Source organism: Pipistrellus hanaki, assembly GCF_964339955.1.
Source record: "Pipistrellus hanaki genome assembly, chromosome: 12".
In the NCBI taxonomy this organism is placed as follows: domain Eukaryota; kingdom Metazoa; phylum Chordata; class Mammalia; order Chiroptera; family Vespertilionidae; genus Pipistrellus; species Pipistrellus hanaki.
In genome coordinates, this window is record NC_140514.1 from 3247287 (window position 1) to 3271026 (window position 23740).

The following is a 23740-nucleotide window of genomic DNA, read 5'->3' on the forward strand; positions in this document are numbered from 1 at the left end:
AGCCAGCAGCGGTGGCCACGGGAGGGGCCATAGGTTCCTCATCATCTTCACACCTGGGAAGCCTGACAGGAAGGGCTGACGCAGGTGCCTGGCGCCTCGGTGGGACTGTTTCCAGGGCACGGCCTGATTTAAAGTCCACACGGCCATTCTCCTCACGGGCGGGCGCTTCAAAGCTGATCAGCCTCGCGAAGCAGGCACTTTTCCTCTCTCCTTTCTGAAATGAGCATCGCATGACTCTGAAGATAAGGCTGAGATGGAGACGCTGCAGGGGGCCCGGGAAACCCAGCTGCTGCCCGCAGAGTCAGGTGAGAAACCAGGGTGGGCATGCTGCTTGCACCATAACAGCAACGACGCAGGACAATGGGCAAATCAAGAGCAAAATTATCTTATTCACATATTTCCACATCGCTGTGACTCTGAGATTGAAAGCAATTTCTCTGACTAATAAAGGATGCCTAGATAGCCACTCGATTTGGTCTCCATTGAAAGCCTGGCCGGATTTTTTCATCTTTCCCCCCTCAAGCACCCACCCCTCGCCACATGCCAGGCCTGCCATCGGCACAGGGATACAAAGGTAAATCAGCACTCTCCCTACCTGTGAAGATTACATCCCAATGGGGAAACCAAACACACAATAAATATTCATACAACGCGGAATCGAACTGTGACCTCCTGGCTCCTAGGTGGACACTCAACCACTGAGCCACGCTGGTTGGCCAGACATTTTTCTAGATGCATCCACATACTTACACAGTTCGATTCCCAGTCAGGGCACATGCCCAGATTGTGGGCTCAAATCTCCACTGTGGGGCGTAAAGGAGGCTGATGATCAGTGATTCTCTCTCATCATTGATGTTTCTCTCTCTCTCCCCCTCCCTTCCTCTCTCAAGTCCATTTAAAAAGAAAAAGTCTGCACCAAGGTGGGGCAGCCCACCAGGATGTGGAGGCTGCGCATGTATTCCTGGAGGAAGAGGCGAGGCGGGCTCCCGGCAGAGGGAGCGGCTTTATAAAGCGCGTGCTCCATGCCGTGACCCCCCATCTTCCAGCGTGCAAACACCCACAGGGATCACGTGCCCCTAAACAGTGGTCACTGCCGCAGGGGGTTTTGAGGGCAGAGCAGCAGCTAACACTACATTCGGGGGAAGGGGAAGAATTGTTCCTAAAGGAGATCACAATAGCCCAGGACTCTGACCCCACAGCTCCCCCTGAACCTCGCTGCCAGGGAACGGTCCCCCTGCTCTGGGGTGTGGGGGAGAAAGGCATGGTGGGCACCGCCGGCCGACAGGGAGGTGGGGCCCACGTGCAGGGGGCTGGGGTCACAGCGGAGCATGCTGGGAAACCACACATTCTTCCACCTGGGGTGTGCACGCCACCCTCACGCAAAGGCTTTCCAAAGGATACTCAGGTGCAGATGGAAGGGCACTGGTTTCTGAATGTCCACCTTCCCTGACTTCTCTTTCCTAACACTGACCTTCCTGATCAGGGTGTCCACTTCCCTTCACCGCAGGCTGCCTCCTCCCCCAGGAGAGGCCTGCCCACAGTCTCCCCCAATCCCACTGGACACACTGTCCCGGAGCCCGAAAAGCTCCAGAACGCCCAACAGAGGGACCATTCAAAACACTGGTGTGTGAAAGGATTCCAGCAAGCGGAGCTAAGTTTCCTTATGCATGTCACACAGTTCCCAATTATTTATTCTTGACAAAATTTATGAATCTGAGCAGTCAGCTGATAAGTCATTAAAAATTGTTTTTAATAACAGATCACTGTGTTGAATTTTGGGTGATAGCTTGGAGGGCATTCAAAGGAGTGGCACTGCTATGACATCACTCCTTCCCCATCCACCGTGTGAACAAAACTTTTAAATATTCATAGCTATAGAAATGCAAAATGGGAAGAATTGGTTTTTAACGTAATCTCAATCTAGCAATAAGTAACAGTCATCCAAGGGCTCATAAACTAATTAAAAACAATGTTTAAAGCCTACCCACCTCATTAAGATGTACATTTAAAATACAATTTTATTTTTAATACTTGATATTTATCAAAAATGTTAATGCATCTATGTTGTTCTGATCTAATGCAGGATGCAATAATTCAAACAATAACTCAATGCAGAGCTATCATAAAAATATTAGAGCCCTAAGGTCACAAGAAACACTTTAAATGCTCATTTCTATTTCTGGAATTATTTTGGATGCAGAGAAACAAGACTTTTAAGCATAAAAGCACCCCGTTATGATAACATTCCATGAAAGTGAACTGTAAAAGCTCTCAACACAAACAACTCTGTTGATCATTTTCAATTTCGTAGAACTTCTGGGGGAAATATTCACAGAGTGGCATATGTCCTGTGGGCAGAGGTGGAATCTGCATGACGTTGGAGGTGATGGATATACAGAATCACAACTGCAAACAGGAAGTGAATGAGCATAACCAGGAGGGCAAAGAGCTTTCCGGGACCATTTTATCCCGGAATAGGCACTATATTCAAGCCTGGGGCCCTTCCCCTCTCAATCCTGGCCTCTGAGCTTGCTCTTCCTGTTACGCACTCTGGAGCTAGCTCACCGGTTCTTTCCGAAGTTTGGTTCTGGACCCAGCATACAGCTGAAAATTGTACACTACGTATGTGTGGTGTATTCACTTACTTCACATTTCTAACATCCTGTGCTAGCTGTGGCAACATCTGGTGTTTTGCAAATTTGGCCAAATCCAGCTGCATTTCCTTTTCCCAATGTGTCTTCGGCCATGTGCGACTGCTCTGCAGTTTGAATTTTATTTTCTCTCTCTCTCTCTCTCTCTCTCTCTCTCTCTCTCTGCAGAACAGCACTGCATTGAAACTTTATCCTTTTCCTCTCTGGATGACAACTTAAAGAGCTTGCCAATTAATTAAATGAGGGGAAATACAAAGATATGAAGTTGATTTCAATGTCTCTGCCCCACTTTTCTCCAGCTTAACCTGATGCAGCAGAAAACCACCTCCTGGGCCACTGACAGCAGCACCTCTGGCAGAGGATGAGACCAGCTTTGCTGAGAGAAGGACAAGCCAGAATCCACCGACCCGGCCGCACTGGGTCAGCCCCGAGGCTCATGAACAACTGCGTCCTGCACCTGCAGTCCATCCGACAGGTACAAGGTTAAGAAACTAAGGTCTTGAGAATGTGCTGTAACTTAAAATCATGACAGTAAACAGTACAACATCTTACAACCTAAGTGGACTCGACATCCAATTCTTACAATGAATTGTGAGTAAAGGGTTGCTGTTGGGAGTCTAGAACCGTCTGTCCACTTGCACACACACGTCCGAGTTAGCATATGGCTTGGCTGGTCATGCTGCTCTGTTCCCGCCCTCACATACAACAGTGAAAACTCCGTCAGCCTGAGGGGAGCGAAGGCCCTAACCCTCCACCTTCCCCGCCTGTTCCTGCCTCACCCCTGCAGCCAGGCCCAGGTCCCCCCTCCAGCATATGCTTCTGCATTGCTAATGGACTTCCAGCCTCTTCCCCATCTTGCAGATCCAAAACCAATGTGTGCTGTGCTCCTGTCTTCTCCCCCACATTGCCAGGACCCTGCCTGGCCTTCCTCATTCAGGCTCAGCCCTGCCGGACACATCCCAAACCAGGCGCTCCGTCTGGACTGAGGATGCTCGGGACTCCTGATCCTCCGCTCCCCAGTTCCTAGATGGCTCCTGACTGCTCGCTCCGGTGCAGCTCCGGGGTTAGAGCAGAGGCCCTGGAGGAAGCTTTGCTGAGTTTAAATTGTGGTCCTGTTACCAGATGACTTTGGTTGAACTCACCTATTAAAACCAGAGTAATACTATTAAGTAGTTCACAGATTGCTCAGCCACAGCCTCTGCCTCCAGCAGGCGGAAAGCCAAACAGATTCCTGAGGCTAAACCACAGAGCCCTAAGTGGCAGGTTCAAAGCTCAAAGCCAGGTTTACCTGACTCAGGGGCGGGGCCAAATGAGGGGAGAGGCCTGGAAAAGCTGGCTGGCCAGCCCCGGCCCCTGGTTGAACTCCTGGTCAGTAGAACTCCTGCCCTAGGGGACAATTTGCATATTAGCCTTTTATTATATAGGTTCATACTACCTCCCTCTAAAATTATCCTATTTTTTTTCTAAAAAAAAAAAACAAACCACAAAATACAAAAAATACAAAATTGATTATCTCCTTCTTACAGTAGTGGTCGTAAAATTTAAAACCATTACACTAATAAGAGAATGAAGTCCTTGGTTATCCACAACCATGAATCCAGCTGGTTAGTTAATACAAGGCTTCCCCAGAGATATTCAACTGTGCTTGTGCCAACTGCCCAACAAATGACTTGAACTCTTAGCCTTTCTGCTCCGTTTTCAGGATACCATTAGCTATAACAACAATTCTTGGGGTAGAGTACCAGGCGGGCTTGCCAATTTGGGGGATGAGGCAGCCAGCGGCACAGACGGGCCAGAGAAGATACAAAGAGGCTGCGTGAGAGCACGATCAGCGAGACAGAGACGGAGAGTCTGTAGGGAGGTCATGCCCGTGAGAGATGCACAGCTGTCTGACAGTGAGGTCGGGGCGAGGGGGCAGGAAGGAAAGACAACGGCCCACATTACCTATTCGAGGGAAGCTACACATTGCTCAGGGATCTAGAGTCCAGTTAAAGGGCTCAGCCCTGAGCCTGGAGTAGTATTGGAAAATGCAACCAAGTTGCTGGCCTGCTACGGGTGCATGCACGGTGAGCTGGGTGCTGGAGGCTCCTCCCACCTGTCCACCGGAGAGAGCGGGTGCAGTCCTTATTATGAAATGCCACGTTGTGAAAACTAGAGCACATCTGAACTGTGACTATTCCCCATTTCCAGGAAGGAAATAAAAACAAAATCTACCCAATGCAAGCGCAGCTTTCCTGCCTCCTAAACCGAACCGTCTACTCTGAGCGGCCGCTCGGTTACCTTGGTCACAGCCTCCGGAGAGAACGTAATGGCATCCAGCACAGTGACGAGGTCCCCGGGGTGCAGGCGATCGAAGTACTTGGTGCAGACCTCGAAGGCGCGCAGCCACTCGGGCGGGGACGTCGGGGCTTCCTTAATGAGCTGGGGGTCTCCGGTCCAGAACAACTTCTGTAACCAGAGGGTGTACAGGGAGCTCGGGGACAGCATCCGTCCGTCCTTGCCCGGGATTTTGGGAACGAGCTTGGAAATAGATAAGATATTCTGACTTGAAAGAACTGGCTGCAGAGCGTCCAGAGGGCTCGTGCCTTCCTCGGTCAGTTTTTTGTAGTCCAGTCCTATTGGAAAGAGAGGGAGAGAGAGAGCAGTCCTCTCCAGCGCCATGCAGAGGCTTCCAACATGTGCCCAGCCCCTGCGTGGCTGAGCGCACGCTCATCGGCCAGTGTAGGTGTAGCAGATGGTTTAGTCATCCGTGAGACAGACCAGAAGATCTGAGATCCAGTCCCAGCCTGCAATTTGATCAACTCTGCAATCCCGGAAGAGCTGCTCACTTCCGTGAGCCTCTACCTCCTCTCTGGCCATTGGAGACGCCAGGCCTCCTGGCTCTTGCCATCCCTCCGTGGCCCGGTTTTCCCCCAACAGTGCCCACAGCAATCAGCATGGGTTCACGTGTATTCACCTGGCATCTCATCAAGGACTTGAGGGCTGGCATGAATCGCACCCCTTGTCCTCTGCGTCTACTCCATGTCTAATTTGGTTACTCAGTAAACTTCACACTGATACGCCGAAGGAAATTCTCATAACTGTCATGAGTATTAAATAAATATAGACTTGAAAGTGCCTTGTAAATTATAAAGTACCACAGAGGTTTGAGGGGTGTTAGTGTCTTCATTATGAGCGTGAAGATACATGGATACCATTCTAAAGATTCCCGCAATTTATCAAAAATTCAAAGGCTCTTACTTTAATGGTCTCCACATACGCTTTAAACATATAGGCTCCACTCAGGTGTAATTCTGCCAAATGCCTGCTGTAAAATGTCTGTCTTGTCCTGTATAAATCCTATATAATAAAAGGCTAATGTGCAAATAGACCAAATGGCAGAAAGACCAGTCACTATGATGTGCACTGACCACCAGGGGGCAGATGCTCAGTGCAGGAGCTGCCCCTTGGTGGTCAGTGCACACCCACAAGGGGAGCACCGCTTAACCAGAAGCCAACTCATGGCTGGCGAGCACAGTGCCAAGAGCCTCTTCAGCCTTCATGGCAGCACTAAGGATGTTCAGCCGCCTGCTTAGGTCTGCTCCCAGGACATCCCCTGAGGGCTCCTGGACTGTGAGAGGGTGCAAGCCAGGCTGAGGGACTCCCCCTCCAAATGCACGAATTTTGCGCACTAGGCCTCTAGTAAAATATAACCAATGGGAGTAGAAAAAAAAAAAAAAAACACATCTGGAGTAAAAACTTTAGATTTTAGTATCAGGTCTATCAGCAGTCACTGTGACTTTCAATAGGTTTCTTGGTTTCTCTGGTATGTAATTCCCCCCAACTATGAGTGAAGGAGTTGAAAATGTAATAACAAAAGACAATTAGCATCAAAATCCTATGGTTTCAGCTCTATGCCAGCCATGGTGCATGGACATGATTGTGTACAGAAAATTAATCCCTAAATTTATTTTCAAAAATAGCCATGTTGCTCAGTTAGTTAGAGCACTGGCCTGATACACCAAGGTTGCAGGTTCGATCTAGGGTCAAAGCACTTATAAGAATGGCCGAAACCGGTTTGGCTCAGTGGATAGAGCATTGGCCTGTGGACTGAAAGGTCCCGGGTTTGATTCCAATAAAGGGCACAACCCCAGCGGGGAGTGTGCAAGAGGCAGCTGGTCAATGTTTCTCTCCCATCGACGTTTCTAACTCTCTATCCCTCTCAATTCCTTTCTGTGTAAAATCAATAAAATATATTTTAAAAAAAGAAAAGAAAAAAAAGAATCACCAATGAATGACTGAATAAGTGGAACAAAATATCAGTGTCGATCTGTGTGTGTGTGTGTGTGTGTGTGTGTGTGTATTTACTTTTATTTTTTAAATGAATTCAAGCTGGAAAAAGATCATCTTACCTGGTGCAACCACCTTGAACTTCTTCAGCAGCCGAACGTGGGTTTCCGGTTTAATGGCATACTTCCCCAGATCTGCGCAGCCCCAGCCTTCCAGAAGAGTGAAATAATACAGCAGCCTCTCGTGGTCCGTGCCCCCGATAGTGGGGTAGATGTACTTGACCATGTGCTTGTGAAAGGCTTCAGGGTCTGTCTTCAGAGTCTCAAAGAGATGAAGAGCTTGGGCTCGATTTTCTATTTCTGTTGTGGACAAGCTGAAATTAAGAGGAAAAGAAATTATGTTAAAATTTGGTTCCTTTATTAAACAAGACTTTTTTTAATTCAGGAGGAAAGGCTACTTCTGTTTTAAATTTTTTTTTTATTGATTTCAGACAGAAAGGGAGAGGGAAAAAGAGATAGAAACATCTATAATAATAAATCTATAATAATAAAAGCATCATATGCTAATTTGACCGGATGTTCTTCCAGACAACCTTCTGGATGAAGCCGGGGCTGCGAGGGAAGCCCGGTCCCAGGTGCCTGCAGGCAGCTGGAGGGAAGCCCAGGTCCTGGGTGCCAGCAGCCAGGGGAAGGAAGGCCTACTCTTGCACAAATTTCATGCATTGGGCCTCCAGTCACTGATGAAAGAGAATCATTGATTGGCTGCCTCCTGCAAGGCCCACACTGGGGATCGAGCCCACAACCTGGGCATGTGCCCTGACCAGGCATTAAACCATGACCTCCTGGTTCAGAGGCCGATGCTCAACCACATAGCCATGCCAGCCGGGCATGAAAGACTACTTCTTACAAGCCCCTTCCTCCTGTCTAATCAGAGACGTGAGCCACCAAGATGCAGGTGGTTTCTATAAAGGAAAGCACGCGTGTTGAATGCCTCTATCGCTCAATGTTCCTGTGTTCTCCTGCGGGGCTACAGCAGCCCCGAAGGCAGTATTCACAGGCCTGCAGTTGGGAGAGGTGCCCAGTGCTTTACGGCCAGGAAACGAACCCAGATCTGCTGGCTGCCACTCGGCATTATTTATTCATGTCACAAGACAAATGTAAAATCGGAGCTTCATTACAGAAATGTAAACAACCTTATTATTCCAGGGACTTAGGAAGCCGTGAGGGAGGAAACAACCCCAACCTTTAGGCTTCAGTGTGACATCCAAGAGCTTTATCTTGCTACTGGATAGACCCAAGTTTGATACGATGGTCAAATACAATTAAAATCAGCAAGAATGGGTGCTTTCTCTTGAATTAGCTGTAGTCATGAATGCCACTTAAATAAAAACACATCTTATTAATTTCATCTTGACTTAGATGTCTTTACAATATAGCAAAAATGTTCTCTAATGTTAAACTGTCAGGAAAAAAACGTTAAGGAGCTGTGTTTGGCTGGTCAGTGTGTATTTTGGGGTGAGAGGAGGGCTTAATGCTGGTCCTGTGCTTCCCCCGCACAGAGCCTAGAGCCCAGGGCCCAGAGCCCGGCTGTGGGGGTCCCATGCCCAGGTCAGCGAGGCAGGGCCCTCCGCACCCCGCCCCGGGGAGGTGCCTGGCGCAGTGAGTGCAACTCCGGCAGTACCCAGCGAAGTCCGGTTGCACCTGCTTTCAGAGCAACACCCGGGAAACACGACTCCCTTTTTGCTGGAATTCCCACCGTTGGAAAGGGCCAAGACATGTTTGGTTTATACAGAGAAGGTGAACCCAGATTATGTCTTACAGTTTTTATGAGCAGTAGTATACTTAGGATGACAGTTTCAAACTATGAAGTCAAAATAGCAAGTAATTTAAAAATGCTCTTTGACCTCTCACTTCAAGAGAAATGCTATTTTTCCCATTAAGACACGATTCAAACATTTACAAAAATATCCTGAGGTATACAAATGGCCCTGGGCTGTAAAGATCCCGGTCTGCCTCCTCTGATAGCTTCCATCCGGCCTTACAGACTCTTCAACTGCCAGACCGAGTCTATCCCCTCGCTAGGAGGTGCACCACTTGATGACAAAGATGATACACAGCTCCTTTATCTTTAGTTTCTCAGGGCCGAGCGCCAATGTGTGATCAAAGGACACATTCGATGCCCGGGCCACCCAGATGAGTGGACGCACAAAACCTGGGTGTCCTCCACATTGGGCGGACGCAAAAATTCCCATCAAGCTCTCACCCAGCAGTTCGCAAACCTCGTTGTTATAAATACCCCGAACTGAACAACAGCGCAAAATGAGGGGATGGGCTGACAAATGCAGGCAATTACATTCCAATCAAGAGCAGGGCCGCTCAAGCTGTAACTTCAAAAACAGCCGACAGCAACGATAAAAGGAGGTTTAGTGACAGAGCACCTGAGCTGGGCACCAGAGAAAGGAATGGAGTGAAAATAACAAAAACAGCGTTTCCAGACAGGAAAGCACAGGCCTGTACAAGAATGGCGAGGGTAGTGGGTGGCAGGTCAGAAAATGTTCCTGACACTCACTATTCAAAACATGCAGTATTGTCTGAGAAAGACGCTGTGTGCACAGCAGCACATGAAAGCGACTCACAGAATTTGATTTCCTTCCTAAATTTGCTAAGTGAAGTCTGAACACAATGGCATGAAGCAGTAGATACTACACCATGTCCGCCACTGAGATGAGTTGTTTTGAGGGAGCTTTGCGGGCAGAACCACATGCCCATGGAGACGGGAAAGCTTGCGCTTACTGTGCTGGTTGCTGGGCCAGTTAAATCGAAGTAACTACCATCCAACAGACAGCGATCAGGGAGTTTAAGTGACGCCTAAGCCCGGCGTCAGATCGGCCTGGACTCCGTGTGGCTTTGTTCACCTTAACGCCACGCAGCCACGGACTGACAGGGCCTTGTGCCATGTCACAACCATTTCAAAAGCCGAATCTTTGCGTAACACAGGCCTTCTCTCTCTCCAAGAGCAAGAGTCAATGAGTTCTCCTGTCACACTGCTTTCCTAACGACCCTCAGACACAAGCATGCAAGACAGACTCGCCTGCAGAGTAGACGGACAGTGACTGAACCACAACAGTGTGGCTTCCTTTGTGTTCGGCCTGATGCTGAACAGCGTCTCTCTCAATCAGCTTCCCTTTCTCGCCCACCCACGTATTCTTCTGCGCCCACAATTCAGCTTGCCCGATGTGCAATTTTATCTAATTATCTTGTCAAGAGAGACACTGGGATACCTTCACTGACACATGATAAATACCAGCGCCTCCCTCCTCAGTAAATTACAGCGTGCTCGGATCTTTTATAGATGCCGGCAATCAATAACCCATTCAACAGCGTCCCCTGAAAGAAGCTGCTCTCTCCCCTTTGGAAAGAGAAATGAAATCTGCACTTAGAAAACAATTCCAAAGAACCCACATCCGAGAGAGTAGGCAGAAATACCAGGAAACCGCCGGGGACTTTTCACTAATCAAATTAATGATCACCCTTAGAAACTGTTTAAGGCTTTTTTCTTGAACCAAGATTTAGCTCTAGCAGCAGCTTATACATTTATATAAGCATACTTAACTTTCAGAGATTAACTGCAGGAAGAAATCAGCAGTAGTTACACTCAGAGCACAATGAATGGTTAGTGCTAAGTCCCCGGTCAGCGTGTTCTGTGGTGGCTTTAAGCTGTCAATCACCCAAAAACGTAATTCAAGAACAGCATGTACTGAAAAGCCTCGTGTTTGTGTAGGAAAACAAGGTTATGTAAATGCATATTTCTTCACCCAGGCTGAGGTGGAGTGATAATTCGGTTCCATGAGCTGAGTAAAGCAGCACTGAGGGGAGAAGAGGGAGGGGGGAGACAGGGAGAGGCACAGGGCTGCTGGGAAGGGCTGGAGAGGGGAGCGTCATTCAGAGACAGTCTCTTCCAGGCATTTCACCCAAGTTTGATCCTAAGAGTTTGAAGCTCTATGAATCCAAATTAATAACCTCGACCGGGGGTAAATAGGCCTCCACCACTGATTCCTGGAAGGAGACAAGGAAGGAGACCCGCTCAGTTTCAAGGACTCTGTCCTGCGGGAAAGTAGGCAGACACTCACCACCATGGCCTGGATATGAAGCTGATGGGGCAGGTCTGACCCGAGAGCATGTGGCTGTGCAGGGAAAGGTGGGCAAAACAGCATGGCACTGTTCCATTTGGCCAGCGCTTTGGACAAGTGTGTTTATGAAACAAAAAACAGAATTTAATTTTCAGGGTCACCTACACAGCCGCTGGGAGGATCACGAAAGAGTGTCGCCGTCCATTTCCTGTCTCAGGAGTAGTGGTGGGCCCTCTGCGGGGCGTTTGGGATGAACAGGGTGGTGACAAGGATGGCCACGAGGCAGGCTGCCTCTCCTCTGCCGTAAAGACACGCTGGCCCTGAAGCCTTGTGACTTCTCATAAAAAGTCAATTCTGGCCGAAACCGGTTTGGCTCAATGGATAGAGCGTCAGCCTTCGGACTGAAAGGTCCCGGGTTCGATTCCGGTCAAGGGCATGTACATTGGTTGCAGGCACATCCCCAGTAGGGGGTGTGCAAGAGGCAGCTGATTGATGACTCTCTCTCATCGATGTTTCTAACTATCCCTCTCTCTTCTTCTCTGTGAAAAATCAATAAAATATATATTTTTTAAAAGTCAATTCTGACTGGTTTATAGTCTCATATTGTCTTTAACAAAAATACTTTGAGACACCACAGCCCAGACATAGGCGTAGCATTATTTTCTGAGCAGTTATCCCCGGAGCACCAGGTCCCCTCAGTGATGTCTCACAGAGCGGACAGAACTGTGTCCTGACTGGAAAACAATGGTTCGGAAGTCAGATGAGTGACGTGCACGTCCGGCCTGCTTCCCTGAGCGCTTACAGAGCAGGACTCTAAGCCTGAGCATGTTCCTGGACGGACACACTAAAACGGGTCTTGCAGGAGTTTTGTGCCACTGCCAGGAGCCTTGCTGGCCTGAGAGGACCTGAAGGATCACGGCATGAAGAGGAAGGCTGAAGGTACATGTACAGAATCGCTTCCCTTTGGGTAAAGGCGGTAATTAGCTTCCATTTTCAGGACTGGTAGGTTTTGTCTTATGCACAAATCATAATCTTGGTTCTCTTTTCCCCGTAGGCCAGTGGTCGGCAAACTCATTAGTCAGCAGAGCCAAATATCAACAGGACGATTGAAATTTCTATGGCGAGTCAAATTTTTTAAACTTAAACTTCTTCTAACGCCACTTCTTCAACACAGACTCACCCAGGCCCTGGTATTTTGTCGAAAAGCCACACTCAAGGGGCCACAGTTTGCCGACCACTGCCGTAGGCCGAAAGAAAGATCTAAACCAAATACCCCCAATTTCAACAACTGTGTGAGACCTGTGACCTGAATAAATACATTCAACCTTTCTACACAAACTTAGATTTTTCCTGAGCCTGAATTTTATCTCCAGGGCCAGGTCAAAGGATTCTGAGGGCTTTATATGGCCCGTGGGCCTGGCGTTCCCCACTCCTGCTCTAAGGTCAGAGTTGGGGTTGGCCGCTAACCTGGCAATACTGATAGGTCAGCCTCCGTCGGGGAGCTGAACTCGCCCCCGTAGATCCAAGAGGCTGAGCGAGCCAGTGTCTGCCATGTGGCCACTTAAAGCCATCACGCAGTTTAGAAAAAAAGAAAAAAATTAAAAAAGAGAAAAAATAAAGAACAAAAAGAACTCAATGTGGGTGTTTATGAGGATTCTCCTTCTGCAGAAGTGAAATTCCAGGAACAGCTGCCATTAATTAAGCACCGATCATGTGCCAGGTCCTGGGGGTTTGATTTCTACGATGAAGCCTCTTAGTTTTCATCACACCGCACTCAGAATCACGGAGAATGAGTTTGAGAACTGAACTGCCGCGGGCAGGGACACAGCTGGAGAGACACGGTGAGGAGGTGTCCGTCACTTGGATGGAAGACTTACACTCTATTGTGTGAGGCTGCCTCCCCCGAGCCCGTCTGAGTGCGCACGTGGCCACGTGCTGACGCACGGCCTGCCTCCAATTCAATCAAGAGGAAGGAGAATGTAAAATTAAGAAAAATCAACTCTTGGGGCGGGAGTCTTTTGAAAGGAGTAGAAGGAAACCTAAGGCAAACAGCATCCATTTTCTTGTGACTCTGACCTATTAGCTTCCCATTAGCATTGACTGGACAAATAAATGCTGGGCCCTTTCTATTGTATTAACAAGGCTGATTTCTAATGCCTGTGCTATCGAGTTTGATTGAACAGCAAGGCAAACGGCTGGGGAGCACAAACACCACTGGCTAAATCAGGAGGTGTGTGCACTTGTCACTCACAAGCACCGGCACCAGGAGGCAATGATCTCCGCTCTTGTGACCCCTGGCGGCTGCATATCACCGCCATCAGGTCTGATGGCCCGCCCTGAACAGTCTAGCATGCTATTTAATGCCTGATAATTTACAATATATTAAGACACCAGGGAAGCATCCTGTTTGTACAGATATGACACCTTTTATGTAACATTCCATGAAAGGATGTTTAATAAAATGCCAAAGTATTTTTAAATGTGCATACACACACACACATAAGAAACATGTATTTGAACATATTGCTGTGCATCAAAACTGATTAGTTTAGTTCAGTATGTATTGTAGATAACACTATCACCTATGTAGCAATTTCATAAATACTTAAAATGTAGACGCTAAAATTTCAAAATAATTAACAAAAATTAACAATCCTAATTTTAAGCGTTTCTGGATCACTTGGCAGGCTCTGCCTCCCCTCTTGAACCTGCCTTCCCACAGCTTCCTTCCTCAGCACAGTAACCACAGTGACCTTATGAAATGTAAACTGCACCCGTGATTCCCTCCCCTTACCAGGTCCTCTAGCAGCTTCCTGCTGCTCTAGGGCAGTGTTTCCTTAGCTAAGTGGTCGGCAAACTCATCAGTCCACAGAGCCAAATATCAACAGTACAACGACTGAAATTTCTTTGGAGAGCCAAATTTTTTAAACTTAAACTTCTTCTAATGCCACTTCTTCAACATAGACTCGTGGTATTGTGTGGAAGAGCCACACTCAAGGGGCCAAAGAGCTGCATGTGGCTCGCGAGCCACGGTTTGCCGACCACTGCCCTAGACAATTGTAATGCAGTTAATTTCAACTCAGTATTTAGGTCTCAGCTCAAGAGTTATTTCCTCAGGAGAGCCTTCCCTGACAATGGAAGATCCCCTCTTTGGGCTCTCTCTCTCTCTCTCTTTTTTAAATATATGTTTTTATTGATTTTAAAGAGGGAGGGAGAGGGAGATAGAAACATCAATGGTGAGAATCACTGATCAGCTGCCTCTTGCATGCCCCCCCACGGGGATCGAGCCCGCAACCTCGGCATGAGCCCTGACCAGGAATGGGACCGTGACCTCCTGGTTCCTGGGTCGATGCTCAGTCACTGAGTGTCACGGGCAGGGCTCTTTGGGCTCTCTTTCAGGGTACCTGCCACAGAACTGGTTTCACAATCTGTCCCCCACACTGGGCTACCAGTTCCCAGACAGTTGGGCTAATGCCTGCTTTTGTTCACTATGGCAACCCCATATCTACTTCTTAGTACAAAACAGTCTCCATGAAAACCTTTGAATAAGGTTGGGTGACCAAAGGTTCAAGTATCTAACTCAGGACTATTTTTACTGAAAAACAAAAAGGAACAGGCTAGCCTTAGAATATCGGTGTGCCCCAGATGAGTGAAGAATGTACACGGACACTGGTCTACTGTAGCTGAGAAGAAACAGGCAGATCCTACTTTACACCCACATGATCCTCCTAGACCAGACCGAACAGACAGACACGGACGTGAACTCGGCCCGCCCCGCGCTCACCCGCTGTCGCTGAACAGGAACTCCAGGTGGGTCATGTCCACCTCCCAGCGGGCGAGGCCGCAGCGCTGCGCCAGGGACAGGGCGATGCTGTAGACATCCTCCTCCAGGGTCCTTCACGAGCCGCGGCCGCGGGGAGGGAGAGAGCAACACATCACCTCGAGCAGCACAGAGAGGCCCATCGGGACTGCCCTCCGGCTGGGAGGCGGCAGCCAGCACGGTCCTCACTCAGACGCTCCATGTGATTCAGGGAAAGTACCCCCTAGAATCAGGGGTCCTCAAACTTTTTAAAGTGGGGGCCAGATCACGGTCCCTCAGAGAGCTGGAGGGCCGGACTATATGAACTACTAATTCCTACTGTAACACCTCGGCTGCGCTCACTGCCCAAAAAACCTGGCGGGCAGGATCAGACTCCTCTGCGGGCCGCATGTGGCCCGCGGGCCGTAGTTTGAAGACCCCTGCATCTGACCGCCCCTCCCTCACTGTGGTGCATGGCAGCTGTCTAGGCCAGTGCCTCTCAACCAAGGCCGACGTGTCCGTCAGGGGCTCCCTGATGTAACTGCGGACACTCGTGATTGTCACAAGGGGGAAGGGGAGGAGAATGCTAACCATCCTAAAAGGACAGCCCTTTCCCACCGGGGGAGCACTCCCCCTCCCGCTCCTGTGATGGGCTGAGAGGGGAAAGCCCTGTCTGGAGCAACCCTGAAAGGCAACCGCAAAGGGCTGTGACCAGGAGCCCTGCCGACTCAGCCTGCTCTGTGACATTCAAGTTTCCACCCCTTTCTGAGACCGAGGGTCCCTTACTCCGCCAGCCCCAGGATGGTCTCCCTCTTGTACTGGTCGTCCGCGGTGAACCGCTGCACGTCCACCCCTTTGCGCAGGCCGCGGAGCAGCTGGGCCTGCGTGAAGTCCAGGAGCCGCTCGTTGTAGTAGTGCAGCTGCTCCGTCAGCGAGGCCACGTCCTCGGGCCAGGCTGCCAGGCCACGTCCAGTCACGTGCCTGGTGACCGTGGCGATCAGCTCTGTGGGATCAGCCTGTGAGTAACAATAGCAGCAAGTTACAGGAAGCCCGGCAGGAGGGGCTCAGCGGCTGAGCGTCGGCCTATGAACCAGGAGATCATGATTCAATTCCCAGTCAGGGCACAGGCCCAGGTCTCAGGCTCCATCCCCAGTGTGGGGTGTGCAGGAAGCAGCCGATCCATGATTCTCTCTCATCATGGATGTTTCTCTCTCTTTTTCCCTCTCCCTTCCTCTCTGAAGTAAAAAATATATATATTTTCTTTAAATTTATAGAAAGGCGTGTCTCCCGGGCACCTGCTGGCCCTCTCGCTGCTGGCACTAACGGGACTGAGAAGACAGTCGCAGAGGGCACAGTCTGCAGACCACAGAGAGGGCACAGGACCGAGTCTGCAAGCAGGTCCCTCGGCTCCTGCTCCATCTCATGACTTAGAGTTATCATAAATAATGTATTCCTGCCTTTTCAACTACCATCACCTACAACGGATGTGTCCCCATTACCCGACCACGGATCATTCGCCCTGGAAGCGGTCTCCATCATCCGGGCCCCTGGACCAGCTTTCCCGGGGCCTCTGCATGCTCTCAGGGGCGAGGCTGCAGCTCAGTGGCCCACTGATAACACCCGAGAGCCGGCCTCTCCAGCGATGCGCTGGGGAAGCATCCTCTTCCTAGAAGCACCAGCACGCCCGCCGCCAAAGAAAGCGCCCAGCCAATCTCTCCTCTGCTCCATTTGGGGCTCAATGGGAGCCTGGTCTCCAGTTCCCAGCAGCTGCTCTGACAATGGGAAAATTACTCAAACAGAACAAACCCCGACGCTGACAGCTGATGGGAAGAAAAAGACGTGGTTAACTGGGCACATTTATTTATATTAGAGTTGGTTTGGGTGACACGCAGCCGTGATTTTAGAATTACTCTGGGAGACTGATAGCGTGAACAACGTTAACTCAATCACTTCCAGTTTCTGGGGAAACACCGTATATATTTTAATATAAGCAAATTAGGAAAAACTTCGGAATCTGCCTTTGAGTCTCAGAAATGTACCGAATTATAGGAAGCTGTCAACAGTTCTAATGTGTAAGCCATATTTTGAGCTACACAGGAATTTGTCAATGCCAAGTTCATATTACAAACCTAGCCTGCTGTTCTCCCTCTTGACACTGTTAAGGAAGAACTTGGGGGTACCGACTAAAGAAATCTTGGGTTCCAACAGGTGGGTTTGAGAAAAGTCAACATTAGAATTATCCCCAACCTCTAGGCAGACACTGAGTCCTACTCTCACAGACTGGTGGGGGTGGGGGTGGAGGGGGGAGAGTGTCTCTCCAGTCAAAATGCCTGGCTTTGGAAACTAATTCTCCAAAGTCAGCTACCAACCCCTGTGCAATTCGTTCAACAAATATTCAGAGCCAATGTCTTTGTTAAAAATACAATTTCAGACCAACAAATTATAGTCAGTAAAGTCCTACGCAGCTTTAACTACTTTCATCTCTTCTCCTTTAATAAGTGGAAACAGTCCGGCCGCCCCGGACATAATCTCTATTTCCTATTCTTTGTACACCACATTCGTTCACTGCAATAAGAAGAATTTAGGAGCAAGCACCGACTTCGTCAGCCTCCAGGCTGGAACAGGCACAGCGCTAGGCAAGGGGAGCGGAACCTCAGTGCCAGCAGTCCTGGGGACAGGCGCCTGCAGGTGCCCTGTTTACAGAGGTGTGAGGGGCGGGCAGGAGGCCGGAGGCCATTCTGGGGAAGTGGCGGGGCGGGGCCGTGACCCCAAGCACAAAGCCCCCCAGAACCATCCCGTCATATCTGTAGGCAGGGGAGGGTCTTGGTGGGACCGGTGCAGACAGAGCTAATGGCATCAAAAGGCATCTCAATTTTAAAAAGAAAGTGCATGGAGTTAAATTATTCTGTTACTTTTCCAAAATTTAGCAGTGCAGTTCTTTGGGGGGAGTGGGTGAATAAAATATGATTTCTTTAAAGAATATGGTCAGGTCCTTGTAACTCTAAAGATTCATAAACATTCATAACAACAGAATGCTCCATGACAATCTACTGCTCGCTAGTTGGAGGTAATAAATCCATTCTGGTTTAATGGCCTCCATTTCTGGGCATTATGGCTGGGAAAGTTTTAAACAGGTGGTGTGCTTCCGCTTTAGGGTTCTTCTTTGCTTGAGATAATTTTATACTCAGTGTTTTCAATCGGGTAGCTTTAAAAAAAAAAGCACACCACATTGCAGAAATGGTCTCCCATAAAGCTTTGCCTTTCATCCCCGCTGGGCCTGCTTCTCCAGAAAATAAAACTAAAGAATACGCTTCCATTATTATGATTGTATCTCCTGAAACTTTCTCAAAAGAGTGCTAGAAAGATCACACTCCAAGATGCATTTACAACAATTATGGACACAATATATTAGTGAGGCACAGGGGACAGAACAATGTGTGTGGCCCACTCGCATCCGTATAAAAACTGTCACACAGACACGTCTCTGCACCAACTACTTCCGGAAGACACAGACTGGGAACACCGGCTTGACGCCATTTGCACCACCTGAGTTTCCTGGCCATGTCCACCTTGTGTTTTGAACACAAAACCAAGTTAACTCGGACAAAGACTAGGAGAAACACTTCTCTCCAGCGGAGCCTCTGCCAGTCATCCCTCTATCGCTAATCAGCATAATGGGGGCGGCACGGGCTGCTCAGAGGTCACCCAGGAGAGCCGCCGAGGTCCAGGAGCCCGTGCTGGGGGCTCAGGACGCTGCTTCTGGCAAGAGGCACAGGCCTTTTCTCAGAAAAAACGCGCCCGATTATATCGATGCTTTTATTCAAACCTAGTAATCTGCCTAAATGATCATCCCCGCAGCACGGAACGGCGGGGGGTGGGGAGGCTGTGGCAATGGGAGCCAGTCGGGCTGACAGCTGAGAGCAAGCGATGCTTCACCGAGCACTATTATGTGTAGGCAACAAATTGAAACCACTCTCATTTCAATTTCCACGATGATTCATCAGGAGCTTGCCACATTTAATTCCACACTCAGCGGTGCTGTTTTGTGCACAGGAAGATGCTGAAAAGGCCCAAATAATGAGCCATTAGGTATCGATGGGAAGCTCAGCTGTACCTAAACATCAGTTATGGTGCCTGGAGGGATCCTTCAAACCCAGGGCCCACCCTCCAACTGCGAAACTGCAGCCGAAGGCTGTCCTCAGCCACAGCCGTGGACAGGACCCGCCTTCCGCACAGGCCCGCAGACCCCGAGGAGCTGCAGGGGAGGCCTGGGGAGTGGACACGGGGTCCTGCCTCCAGCAAGAGCACGTGGGGGGCAGACAACAGGAACTGCTCCAAAGGGTGCCTGCTGGGAGGCGGAGGAGGCCGCACCCACCTGTTGACAGTGGAGGAGGAGGCATCCCAGAAGGCCCGGAGGAGTGACAGGGTGCTAACTTCAGAGAAACTGTAACCCTGAACAGCTGAACATGGGCTTCAGAAGAGCTGTGTCAGGATCATGGCTGGGGGAGGCGGAGCGGCCCGTTCACGTTAGCCTTTCCTGTCACATGCAGCTGACTCTGGACACAGGGGTCAGGAGGAAGCACCGCCGGGAATGGCCCGCCAGTCCTGCCTGCCAGAGATCACCCAGGCCCACAGCCAGAGTCCCGGCTTCTCCTGAAACAGAGCTGGTGCTGCTCTCGTCTCTATTCCAAGGCTTCCTTCTGAACTCGGGTCTTTGCTGACTGTATTTAGGCTGCACTCCTCAGACAGGCAGACACACACACACATCTCACACACACACACACACACACACACACACACTCACATTCTGTCCTTCTCGGCTTTTTGTTCCCATAGCTCCTATCACCATTTACCTTAGTACATGTTTTATTTACTCATTCTGTTCACGGTGCCCCGTCCCCGACAGAATGTCAGTCCTGGAAGGACAAGGGCTTTTATGCACTCGGCTCCCTGCTGCCCTGCCAGGACCCGCACACTGCCTGGCATAAAGCAGTCACCTGACAAATACCTGATAAAAGCACACGCACATATGTACTAATGAATTGTCCATTAGTTTTTAATCTAGCTCATATTTCACATGAAAACATGCCTCAGCTATAAAAACAAGACAGAGGAGAATGGCCGGAGTATGGAATAAAGTAACTATACAAGCAGCAGTAGCTATCAAATAAAAAAGGTTGAAATTCCCAGAATAAAGTAGTATCTTATATCGTGAGGCTAAGAAGAAGAAAGCAGGCCTGATTCTTGGCGAAAGGCTGCCGCAATAAAACTCTGTCTGAGAACCTGCCCTCGAGGACGGGCCTGCCTGTGGGTGCCCAGCACCCCCTCTTGTAGAGAAAACTGATGAGTCAGAGCCGCGGGTGTTGCCGCGAATGGAATGTTTTCACATACTGACAGCTTCCCAGGTTCAGAGGCAGCTAGACCCTTGACACACGTGTGAAATTACTTCTCCAATCTGCTCTGGGCCGGGGTGTGTGTGTGTGTGTGTGTGTGAGAGAGAGGGGGGGAGTCCTGCCTTAATAAAATCTGAACCTTGGATTTGTGTGCATGGTGGATGTGAAAATCTGACCTATTTTATTATTTTGTTTTGTTTTTTTGTTAATCCTCATCTGAGGATATTTTTCTATTTATTTATGATTACTATTATTATTATTATTATTATTATTTAGATCTAGTAGAAGGGAAGGTAGGGACAGAAAGAGAGAAACATCGGTGTGAGAGAGACACATCAGTTGGCTGTCTCCCGCACGGGCCCTGACCAGGGCCAGGGATTAAGCCTGTAACTGAAGTACATGCCCTCCACCAGGAATTGAACCTGATACCTTTCAGTCTTCGGATCGATGCTCTATCCACTGAGCCAACCCGGCTAGGGCTATCTATTTATTCTTAGAGTGCTAATTCTCTTTAAATGATCCAATAAAAAAGTAGGTCATTTCCAGTGCTGACAATTGTGCTTTCGCTCAGAAGTTAACATACAAGTGGTCCAAAGGTTGGTGGCAAGTAGAATATATTTCAACGTTTCATCTGTGCAACTGCTGCTCTCACAGTTACGGCTTACAGATAAAGGGCAGCACTCCTCACACAGCTGCACTGCCTGCCTCCTGAACTAGAGAGAGCCACCAGTTCTTCACTCCGCCTCTCCTGCCACGTTAGCCTTCCCTGAGACCTTGTCAATTAAAGCAGATGGCAGAAAAGTTAGGAGGAGACTCAACTTTCACCATAAACATGAGAAGCTCCCTCTTACAGATGCCGAGAGAAAAAAGGCTGTCAGCCACTCGGAACGCATTCTGGGGGCAGAGCAGATGGTACCTCCAAAGCGGTAAATAACTGCTTTAACTATTTTGGAACAACTTTACCTCTGCTCAGGAGAAGGTGGAAACCGCCTGGCCAGCGTGGCTCAGTAGTTTAGCAATGACATATGAACCAGGAGATCACAGTTTGATTCCCAATCAGGGTACACTGCCTGGGTTATGGGATGGATTCCTAGTATGGGGTGTGCAAGAAAGCCTATGAATAATTCTCTCTCATCACTGATGTTTCTCTCTCTCTCTCTCCTCCTCTCCCTTCCTCCCTGAAAGCAATAAAAACATATATATTTTTTAAAAAGGCGGAAACCATGAGGACTCACCCTATAAAGAGGATGGCATTTGTCCCTGAAGCACGGAGCCAGCCGGGCGTAGATCTGCAGGCTGTAGTAATATGCTGCCAGCTGGAGAGACAGAGCCGAGCGGGACTGCTTTTCAAAGCACTGGTTAGCGTCTAACACCTAGGAGAAAACGTGACGGCGTGAGCTCAGCTGGAAGGAAATCAAGACCATCATAAACCGTTACCTCGCCAGTCATCACTGCAGAGTTTTGACTCAAAGTTTCCATCACAGCAACTCGCTCTCCCCTTCATATGACAACATTAAAATTCAGGAGGCGATAAAGGCAGATTGCATGCATGCAAAGGCAGATTTAAAATCAGCATTTTGGCTAACATTGTAGGATTTATTCTCTGGACACTGACAGCGAGTATTTATGTTAAAGAAGCAATTATTATGAGCAATAGCTCTTTAATTAATTCACTTTTAGGCCCTTCTTTCTTGGAAGGGTACACTTACCTGGGGCAGGGCCAGGAGGTAAGCGAGAGCCAAGGTCATGTCCTTGGGTAAAGCGTCGCTTGTTAGCTGCAAGAGAACTGAACACAGGGGAAATGTATTGCTTAGCGTGAGGATCCGTATGGCAAGCACAGTCACTGAGGCCATGTTTCCAGCCCCAAACATTTTCAACAGACAGCTGGCTCCAGAGGACTCTGAGACACTTAATGAAAGCCCCACAGCCCCTTCTAAACACAGACCACGTGAAACCACGGCCAACGGCCACCTTGCCGAAACGCAGACAACAGTGCTGCTGGTGACTCAGACACAGGGAAAGCCTGTTGGTGTAGCTGCAAAGTCTGAGAGCGAATACATCAATGAGGATGCTTCCTTTGGTTTTTAAAGGCCCAGGCCACGCTATAAAAGCATGTATATCAGTGGCAGCTCAAGGGGAAGGTGGCCTTATATGTACTGACAATCAGAGCAACAAAAGAGCTTTCTGAGCACAAATCCAGGACAAAGCTTTGATGACAACTATGGCGATGACATGGCTCTGTTCCTGCCGGGAACACCCCTCTTCATCCCAGCCCGAGAAGAGCAGCAGCCACTGGCTTTGATTATACAGGATCGTAAAACATCCCAGTCATTAGCAGCTTTTCTACACAAAAATGTGACAACCGGCAAATGTCACAGCGTTAATGAAGGCGCGAAGGCTGCCAACACTGCGTCCTACGCGCAGGAGTGTGACAAGGACCCAGGCCGCTGCTCTGAGCAGAGGGGTGACAAGGACCCAGGCCGCTGCTCTGAGCAGAGGGGTGACAGGACCCAGGCCGCTGCTCTGAGCAGAGGGGTGACAGGACCCAGGCCGCTGCTCTGAGCAGAGGGGTGACAGGACCCAGGCCGCTGCTCTGAGCAGAGGGTTGACAGGATCCAGGCCGCTGCTCTGAGCAGAGGGGTGACAGGACCCAGGCCGCTGCTCTGAGCAGAGGGGTGACAAGGACCCAGCCGCTCACTCGTCTGGGCGGAGGAGTGAGCGCAGGGAGCCCCACGCAGTCACACGGGTCCTCCTGGGGTGGCTGATGGAGGGGAACACTGTGCATGATCCAGAGAAAGTGACACTGGACTTCAGGAAGAGACCACATGATATTTCTCCAGATTTCCCTGCCTAACTGTGTCTCACTCGGACTAAAAGGCCACCGTATAATCTGAGCTTAGCTGACAGCGGGACAGCGGGGCTAGTAGGGGGCTGAGGAGTACAGTTAAAGGTAACTGGCGAATCTTGGTGGAAGGTACACGGGCATTCACTGCAGAACCGTCTCAACTTATGCACATTTGAAAGTGTTCATAGAAAAATGCAGGGAAGAGAAGAGGGCAAACCCCCTCTGGGAACTGCCAAATGCTCAAGCTCCCTGTCAGTCACTGCCTTCCCAAATGGGGTTTCCTGGCAGGTCCTCTGGACCAGTGTGCCTGCCTGTTTCCAGCACTCACACACTGGCTTTCCAGCCACACAGAGCCCGGACCTCCTGCTCCGAGACTGGGAAAATGGACGGTGTCAAGTATACCACCACCCGTGTGTCTTCAGGTTGAGAGGAAAGGGGTTCTAGCTCTTCCATAATCCCTGACACAAGTGCTGCTGAACTTTCCCGTGACACCTTTTCCTCCCACACCTGGACCACAGCCCGCTGGTCTCCACCACCACGTGCCCGCCCAGAGCCCCTGCCCACTAACAGCTGGACGCCTGCAGGAAACCCGTGGGGGGTGGGGGGAGTGGCCCCATTCCACCCGGGCATCAAAACTGCCTCGGCAGCCCTCTC

At 49.6% G+C, this 23740-nt stretch overlaps 1 protein-coding gene across 1 annotated transcript in view; it reads right to left on the reverse strand.

The window, feature by feature from the left end:
- Positions 1 to 23740, reverse strand: part of NBAS (NBAS subunit of NRZ tethering complex) — a 156511-nt gene that overhangs the window by 24237 nt on the left and 108534 nt on the right. Inside the window, exons 39-44 of the mRNA XM_084900990.1 lie at positions 21951 to 22027; positions 21477 to 21614; positions 15635 to 15864; positions 14834 to 14944; positions 7043 to 7293; positions 4932 to 5266 (exon numbers count right to left, since the gene is read on the reverse strand). Coding sequence (XP_084757116.1) covers positions 4932 to 5266; positions 7043 to 7293; positions 14834 to 14944; positions 15635 to 15864; positions 21477 to 21614; positions 21951 to 22027 — 1142 coding nt within the window. The remainder of the gene's footprint in view (positions 1 to 4931; positions 5267 to 7042; positions 7294 to 14833; positions 14945 to 15634; positions 15865 to 21476; positions 21615 to 21950; positions 22028 to 23740) is intronic.